At 40.0% G+C, this 9115-nt stretch overlaps 1 protein-coding gene across 1 annotated transcript; it reads left to right on the forward strand.

The window, feature by feature from the left end:
• The first annotated feature begins 1465 nt into the window (after window positions 1-1465).
• Window positions 1466-7331, forward strand: LOC134947680 (cis-aconitate decarboxylase-like). The gene is made up of 6 exons (XM_063935648.1): window positions 1466-1486; window positions 2547-2601; window positions 3105-3292; window positions 3836-3940; window positions 4023-4228; window positions 6410-7331. Exons 1-6 carry the CDS (start codon window positions 1466-1468, stop codon window positions 7329-7331), a joined length of 1497 nt encoding a protein of 498 aa, XP_063791718.1.
• Window positions 7332-9115: the final 1784 nt, after the last annotated feature.

A 9115-nucleotide genomic window follows, 5' to 3' on the forward strand; every position in this document is an offset into this window, starting at 1 on the left:
GGGGCATTACCAACGGGGGCAAACTACATTGGGCTAAACAACTGGGGGCACAACTGCAGGGGGCATTACCACTGGGGGCTAAACTACATGGGGCAAACTACATGAGGGCAAAACTACTGGGAGCATTACCACTGGGAGGCTAAACGTAAGGGGGGGGGGTAAAATACTGGGGTCATAACTGCAGGGGCATTACCAGTGGGGGCATGACTACTGGGGCTAAACTACAGGGGGCTAAATGACTGGGGGCATTACTACAGGCAACATTACTACTGGGGGCAATACTACACAGGGGCATTACCATTAAGGGCATTACTGATGGGGTGCACTGCTAATGAGGGCATTGTAAAGGGGGCACTTCATAAGGGGCACCACTCCTGGGGACATAAGGGGCACTACTGTTGCGGGCATTGCATAAGGGGCACTACTACTGTGGGCATTGTATAAGGGGTGCTACTGCTGTGGGCATTACTGTATGGGCCGACAAAGAAGCTGAGCTCCCGGTCCACCCTCCGTCGCTCCGCCCCTACCATCGCCGTCGCACTGGAAGCCCTGGTTCCAGACTCCCAGCTGCAGCGGATCTGGGACCAGGCCGGCTTTATTATACCTGCCGCACATCGATCTCCTGTGACCGCGGCGCTATTAGTTCAAATCTGTCGCTGATTGGCTGACGGTCCGCAGCAGTTTTGAAATATTAACGCCTTGGTCACAGGAGCTCGATGCGGCGGCAGGGGTAATAAAGCCAGCCTGGTTCCAGATCCACTGCAGCCGCCCTCAGCCTCCTCTGCCGCCCTGCCCTCGGACCTCTGCATGCCCACAGCCTCCTCCTCCGCACTATCTCCGAGGCCTACAGCCTCCTCCACTCCACACCTACCACAGCCTACTCATCCACCGCACTGCAGACCACCGCCGCTGCTAAACAGGTAATCTTACCCTGCTGCCTTTCTCTCTCCCTAGTCCCTACATAAAATATATTTGAACTTTGCAATAAGAGTTTGGTCAAACTTGCTGGGTGACACTTTACTATTCTATATTGTGAATTTGTTTTATACAGTGAATTGTTATGTCAGGAAGCTCATTTTGCAATCAGTAACCTTTCAGCTACTAAGTATTTCTGAGTAGGAAGATAAAGTACATAAAGATATATCATCATTGTTACATCATCACTTTCCAAAAGGTGTAAACATTGTATGATATAAAACCAAATTGCTATTACAATTCCTTAGGTCTTACGTCAGCCTTACAATGATGGCATGTTATTTATGGCATCCTGTGGGGTTTCCGCACTTTACTTCCTAGACTATTTCCCAGCACAATACCTGAACCTGTTTCCCAGGTATAAGCTATTACTGTAACGCCCCCACAGCACCAGAATATAAGGATGTCACACAAACATCCCTACAACCAACACTGAATTATCCGGCACTGAGGAAAACACTTCACATTTTTAAACAAACCTTCATTCAAGATGCTTTCTACAGCTGTTAAAGTAAGTACTCTATCCATGTAAGTGTAAATATCTAGCACTTTTTGGAAAAATAAAATGCTACACAATCTATGTTTAATCCTTTGGTAAATGGACATACTAACCAATCTGAAAATATGCAGATTGTAACTGTACCGCTATTTCATATGGTTATTATTGCATTTATATTGTATTGTTTACTGTTATATCTATATTATATGTAATTTAATAATATGAGCATTTGCTTGTATAAAAATATACCAAACTTCCCAATATGATTCAGTTCTATATACATTTTGGATCAGGGATACTCAACCTGTACTCTATTCTGTTACCAATTACAATAGGCTGAGTGCCATTGCTGATTTAACAAAAGCAGTTTAGCATTTGTTAGTTAATCCTAAACAATGCAAATGAAAAGTTACATAAAGGCGTTTGTGGATGTGTTTGCGTTAGGAAATGTAAATGAGGCTAAGAACACATATGTTACTGGAACAGTTGGAGGTAGAAAGGTAGAACATTAACACAAAAAGTATTTCTTTATAATAGTTTCCAAGCGTTTGTAACAGGGATTCTTAGTACAAAAAAGGAAAGAATTATAGAAAAAGCAATAAAAACAAAACAAAACAGGAAATCTAAAAGATAATTACACAATAATGTATTGTATAAAGTTTTATAATGTTGCCAAAGAGATATATAATAATATAAAGATACTATATAAAGCTTGAAATATCTATATATAAAGCATGGAACAAAGAGGCAACTTAAAATAGCTAACAATGTTATTACCTACAGCATTGTGCCGAAAGAATACTAATTGTATAACTTAACCTGATGAATATCCTCTGTTGGATGTAACAAGTAGCACAATGTGATAAAGCTCCGTATTACATGGTTACACTGACCGGGATCAGGATTTTTACAGCAAATATAATATATTAAAGAATATGGTATTGTGACATATTATTTAATATATAAAAAGACTTGGTACTCAATTAAATAATTAATGTAACCATCACATAGGTATTAAAATGTATACTATAATAAATAATTAATGTACAGACAATATTTCTATTATTCTTAGAACACAAAGAATCTTCACCAACTATCAAGGCACATCCACAAGTTGGCTGCAAAAGGTAATAATCTAAAAAAAAAAAAAATTATGTTTCCACTGCAATAATTCTGTTTTTGAAGTGTAATTGGTTAGTGTCAATTAATCCATACAATAAGGGTGACATATTTATGGTGCCAATGAGACATTTCCCTTTGAGCTGTTACCCTACTGCAGGCTTTCCATACCACGGTCCTCAATGCACACTAACAGTCCAGGTTTTAGCGATATCCATGCTAGAGCACAGGTGACCTAATTAGCACCTCAGTTACTTTGATTTAGCAAGTGTGCTGAAACCTGGACATTACTAAAACCTGCACTGTTAACATGCCTGGCCTACTGTACAATTACTACAAAGCTCTAGTATTTAATAAAAACAGGGCAGATGCTACAGTATGTATTATGAAGCATTTAAGTCAGACAGATAACATAATAGGTTTCATAAGATTACATATGTCACCATTTGAAAGGTGAGGTGAAAAAAAGAAGTCTACGCCAGGAATGTTAATGTGATCTGTCTCTTATCAGTGGCTGTGGAAAACCAGTTAGAAGAATCCGTCACCAACAGTTTTGCCTCATTCATCCATGAGATCCGCCCCGATCACCTCTCTGATATTGTGCGGCACAGAAGTAAGCGCATGATCCTGGACAGCATTGGGGTCGGACTGGTTGGCAGCACAACTCATGTCTTCAATATCGTGGTGAAATACTGCCAGGTAATACATGGGGATGATCTGTGATATTGTATATCATCATCTGGGGTGGTGGGATGCGGTTACAGAACTATGGGCTAAGGGGGATATTTAATAATAAACAAAATGATCTAAAATAAAAAATTAGGAAAATGTGATATTTAAGTTTCCCGGAGATGAAGATAAGTTTGTAAAAAAAGGTAGAAATATCTCTTCTCCAGTGGCAGCTGCAGCTCAGTCCTCAATTTACATAGGGGAACCACAGGAACTGCCACCCCAAACACTGACCTCTGAATACACTTATTACTATCACTTTTCTATGGATATATTATACATTCTGAATTACTTATTACTCCATAGACACACCCACTTACATCCCCAGACCTGTAATCACTAACAATAAGCTAGTAAACTAACGTGACTTGCAGTACAGTAACGTATATTAAACCTAATCCCATTTCTCTGGGCACCATAAGATCTGGATCTAATCTCCTTATTTATACAAGTTATATTTTGATTCTTAACAATTGTTTTAAATATTGAATTTATATTGTTTTCTTGTTTCAGGATCTATACTTTTCAACATCTGGAAATTCTGCCCTTTGTTCAGTCTATGGACAGAAAGGTTTAAAGCTCTCTCCAACCCTGGCTGCCTATGCCAATGGAGTTGCTGTAAGTAGATGTTACTATAAATAAAAATAATAAAATGATTATACAGCTGCAGGTCCATCTAATCATTTCCCTGTCACCTCAGGCTCACTCCATGGACTTTGATGACACGTGGCACCCTGCCACACACCCTTCTGGTGCCGTGCTTCCTGCCATCCTGGCACTGTCACAGATACTTTCACAAGGCAGAGAGATCAGTGGTGAGGAACTGCTGACGGCTTTCAATGTGGGGATTGAAATACAAGGAAGACTTATGGGTTTCTCCAGCGAAGCAAAGAGCATTCCTAAAAAGTGAGTAGTTAGTCCCAATGGTTGATGAGATATTCTTCCAATTAGGTTACTAAATATGTTTAAATGTTTACTTGTATTAAGAGGTTTATATTTATTATGGAAATGTCATTGTTATTTATTTTGAATAAAATCATATAAATATATTCTTTCACACACATTCTATTTACAAACTAGATATATAGACATTTGTCAGACATCACAGTGGATATAAAGTCTCTTCTGTCTGAGTAGGGAGCAGAGCATTATAGGGACTGCTCCTTCCAGCCTTTCTTCTCCAGGTCCTGTGGTTAGTCTCACAGGTTTGTCTGGAAACCAGGGCAGTGTGATGTTTGGAGAGGGCTGGTTGTGCAAATAAAAAGCTGCAGTTATGGACACTGGGGCTCCTGATTGGTCCTTCAGGTGACATCATCATTCTGTGGCCAAATGCAGAACAAAAATATCAACCTCTTTATGTGGTAGCGCAGCTTTAAACAAAAAAAGCCAGATAGGTCATATACATCTCAGTAAGTAACTAAAAGATCATATTATAATGGATGGAAAGTTATTTGCGGTATTATGAAAAGTGAAAATGACTGGCACAGTACCGTCAGTCTCAGTCCCTAAATATGATGTATATTTCTGTTTAGCTAATAATACTTTATGTATACTACGTATAAAAGTATAATGGGAAATCACATGCTTGTGGAAGAGGGGATTTCAGTGTAGAGTAGGAGGGTAATCCAATCCTGGTGATAACCATAAAAGTAATGCAGGTTCTGGATTCAGCTGTAGTGTAGGTTCTCCAACTGAGACTGTGATAATAATGCAGAGCAATTATATTATATATTGTTTGACATACTGTATGTATATATATATATATATATATATATTTATTTTATTTTTATCTTTTAATAAGTTCATAATCATTTATGCACACGCTGCACCCATTATAAATACGCCAGTGCATATATATATATATATATATATATATATACATACATACATACACTGGTGCATTTATAATGGGTGCAGTGTGTCCATGTGTGCCCACACCACAAACCCTGCACCCATTTTTTTCAACACTTACCATCCGGAAGTCCCATGTCAGCAGCAGTGCTAATGAAATTACTGGGAAAATGGTACGGTTGCAATTTCCCAGCGTATTATGCATGCATACGAATATGGCTGTCATGGAATTTTCCCAGAGACTTGCATATGTGCCCTAGAGTCCCCAGTGTCACAGAGTCAACAGTGCTGCCAGCTAGAGATAAGGGGGCCAAGAAGGAGACTGCACAAGGAACTCTTCCTTTCTATAAGAAATTGGAGTGCTGGACCGATGGAATTGTGTGTGTGTGTGTGTGTGTGTGTGTGTGTGTGTGTGTGTGTGTGTGTGTGTGTGTGTGTGTGTGTGTGTGTATATGTATGTGTGCATATATATATATATATATATCTGTGTATCTATCTATATATATATATGTATGTGTGTATATATATATATATATATATATATATATTCACACACATGCCTGTATATGTATATGTGTATATATATATATATATATATATATATATATACAGATGTGGCCATGCTCATTTCACTGCAATGTGGCATGCTCCATGGCGGGCCAGTCTGCGACTAATTAAAGGAGTTATTGCCTGCTGTGAATAATCGCAGCTCAGCATGCCATGCAGTAAGCCATGTTGCAGCATGACGCATTGCAGCAAAGATGAGCATGGCTACCTCTGTATATATATATATATATAGGTAGCAAACTGTGTAACAAACAGCGGCACTCAGAGACTGACACAGCGTGAATAAAGTGCTGGTGCTTTTAATTCATGGCTGGTAACCAGCCATGAATTAAAAGCACCAGCACTTTATTCACGCTGTGTCAGTCTCTGAGTGCCGCTGTTTGTTACACAGTTTGCTACCTGCATTAATTCCTCCAGATGGCACCTGAGCAACATATCCATCGCTAGGAGAGTGCCGATCCGACAATTGCAAGTATATATATATATATATATATAACCAATACTTCTTGAAAAACAGGCACTGTGCTGAAAAACAAGGTCTACTTAGAGCTTGGACACTATAAGGCATGACCATCTTACTAATGAATATGGTAAATGTTATGATACAAGATAATATGTACATGTTATTGCCATACAAATAAATAATATAATAATATTTTCTCAATACAGATTTCATCCACCGTCTGTGGTTGGCACCATGGGAAGTGCTGCAGCATCAGCCAAACTCCTCTCATTAGATAAAGATCAATGCACTCATGCCCTGGCGATTGCAGCGTCCCTTGCTGGTGCTCCTATGGCAAATGCTGCCACCCTGGCTAAACCCCTGCACATTGGCAATGCCACAAGGTTAGGTCTGGAAGCTGCTATCCTGGCTGCTAAGGGAATGGAGGCCAATACTCTCATACTTGATGATGTGCCCGGCTGCGCTGGGTTTAGTGCATTTTATGGCGATTACCAGCCTACATCATTATCTCCACCAGGAAAACATTATGAATTTCTCCTTGAGAAGCAAGACATTGCATTCAAGTCTTTTCCTGCACATCTAGGAATGCACTGGGTCGCTGATGCTGCTGTCTCAGTTAGGAATAGAGTTGTCCAACAATATGGCTCATTTGACCCATCCTCTATTCAGTCTATTGTTCTTAGAGTCCCAGTATCCAAATACATTAACAGGCCTTCTCCAGACTCAGAGCACCAGGCTCGCCACTCTTTCCAGTTCAATGCCTGCACCGCACTCCTGGATGGTGAAGTCAATGTCCGCTCCTTCCATGAAGACACCATGTTTCGTACAGAACTCCAGAATCTCCTGAGCAAAGTGGTGGTGGAACATCCTCAAGATAATGAAGCCAACTTTGACAAGATGTATGCAGAGGTGGCTGTGCTGCTGAGAAATGGGGATCTGGTGACCGGGAAATGTGACACTTTTTATGGGCATTGGAGAAAACCACTGAGCCGGGAATCACTGCTTAAGAAATTCACCTCCAATGCCAGACATGTCCTGCAGGAGAACCAGGTGCAAGGAGTAATACAGATAGTAGACAATCTGGAGAGTGTCAAAGACAGCTCCCTACTGCCATTGCTACTTCAGTAACTCACATAAGAATTACTCTTACTCTGTTTACAACAATTCTAAGGCTGGACTTTATGGTGATATTTATTAATCAGTGTATAGTGTTTATACAGGTCTATTTTTCTTATCGAATGTATGATACATTATGCTGTTAAAATGACTACAATATGTAAAACACCTCTAAAAAATAAAAATAGTAAAATATACTTAAAGTACTTTGCTACTTTGCTATAATAATTTTGAAGGTGGGCATCATTATCCAGTGGTGGATTTTACCTATGCCTGCTCTCCCCCCCTCCTCCCCCCCACCCCCAGTAAAATCCGCCACCTCAACTAAATGTCATTGAGGCAGCTGCAGTCCGTGACACCACTGGCTACACTGTGACTGGCAGTGGCTTCCTATTAGTACTACTGGTCTAATGATTTCATTTATACATAAGAGATTAACTATGAAATAAAAATGAAAGCTATTGGATGCCCCCATCCTTTATGTAAATATGTGAATATATATATAAATATGTTGTTTATTAGTTCACTAGGAAGCAATGACCTCTATAAAACATGATACACTTTGTGTCACATGTCTCACATATCTTACTGGATCCTAATGAATTAATAAGCTGAATATACTCTGAGTGTACTGTATTTGATTGGCCCTTTATGGAAAAGGATGGGAAATAATGGGTTATAACGTTTCTCCTGGACACTCGGATGCATCCTATTATATTTGGGGCGGGGGGGGGGGAGTTTTGCTTTTTTAATACACAGATCTGATGAAACCCATTTTATTTAGTATATTTAAATAGATGTATATTTAAGTGTATTTATATTTGCCTGGTTAGGCATTCACATGTAATTATGAAGTACAGATATTGAACTATGTAAATATGTATTACAGTTTAGACTATAAATCAAAGCTGCTGATTACTTTTATATATACCATAAAACAAATAATTTGCATGTTTTGTGCATTAAATTGTGTTTGTAAAATAACATTGATCATGTATCCATTTTCTTCATTACATTGTCTTACTTATGATAGAGATTCAATTTCACATACCAGTTTGGGTACAGTTTATAAAGGCTGTAATTACAGTTTACTATATTAATCCCACTTGTTGGGGACTGTCCCACTGGAAGTACTCTCACAATTCTGGTCTGCACTGGAAGTACTCTCACACTGCTGGTCTGTACTGGAAGTACTCTCACACTGCTGGTCTGCACTGGAAGTACTCTCACACTGCTGGTCTGCACTGGAAGTACTCTCACACTGCTGGTCTGCACTGGAAGTACTCTCAGACTGCTGGTCTGCACTGGAAGTACTCTCACACTGCTGGTCTGCACTGGAAGTACTCTCAGACTGCTGGTCTGCACTGGAAGTGCTCTCACACTGCTGGTCTGCACTGGAAGTACTCTCACACTGCTGGTCTGCACTGTAGAACAGAACAGCAGGTAAAAAAATGCTGTGCATATGTGCATGTCATCTTCACACAGCGGGGAGAGCCAGGGGGCAGCCCAGCATCTTCAGGAGTGCTGGGCATACCCCCCGAGTGAATGAGGTGTGCCATAAGGCCATGCACCCTTCAAGGGAAGCCACGTTCCCTTTTTGGATGCTCAGGCTCCCGATCTTTAACTCTCAAAGTTGGGTGGTATGGAAATGGTGAAAACAGAAAGTAGGAAAATCCAACTTTTATAAACACCTGTACACACTGTAGAAAGTTAACTCTATACCACCAGTTGCTTTGTTCAATACTGACTCATCTAAGGCCTTCAGTGTTTTGCTTACATACACAAATCTGGCTGGC

The sequence above is a fragment of the Pseudophryne corroboree genome, chromosome 8 (genome assembly GCF_028390025.1).
Source record: "Pseudophryne corroboree isolate aPseCor3 chromosome 8, aPseCor3.hap2, whole genome shotgun sequence".
In the NCBI taxonomy this organism is placed as follows: domain Eukaryota; kingdom Metazoa; phylum Chordata; class Amphibia; order Anura; family Myobatrachidae; genus Pseudophryne; species Pseudophryne corroboree.

Excerpts from the sequence above, each read along its gene's own strand:
- LOC134947680 (XM_063935648.1), top strand. The coding sequence starts at position 1,466 with ATGCTTTCTACAGCTGTTAAA. Across the intron at positions 3,293-3,835 it reads TCGTGGTGAAATACTGCCAG|GATCTATACTTTTCAACATC; the intron begins GTAATACATGGG and ends TTCTTGTTTCAG. Across the intron at positions 4,229-6,409 it reads GCAAAGAGCATTCCTAAAAA|ATTTCATCCACCGTCTGTGG; the intron begins GTGAGTAGTTAG and ends TTCTCAATACAG.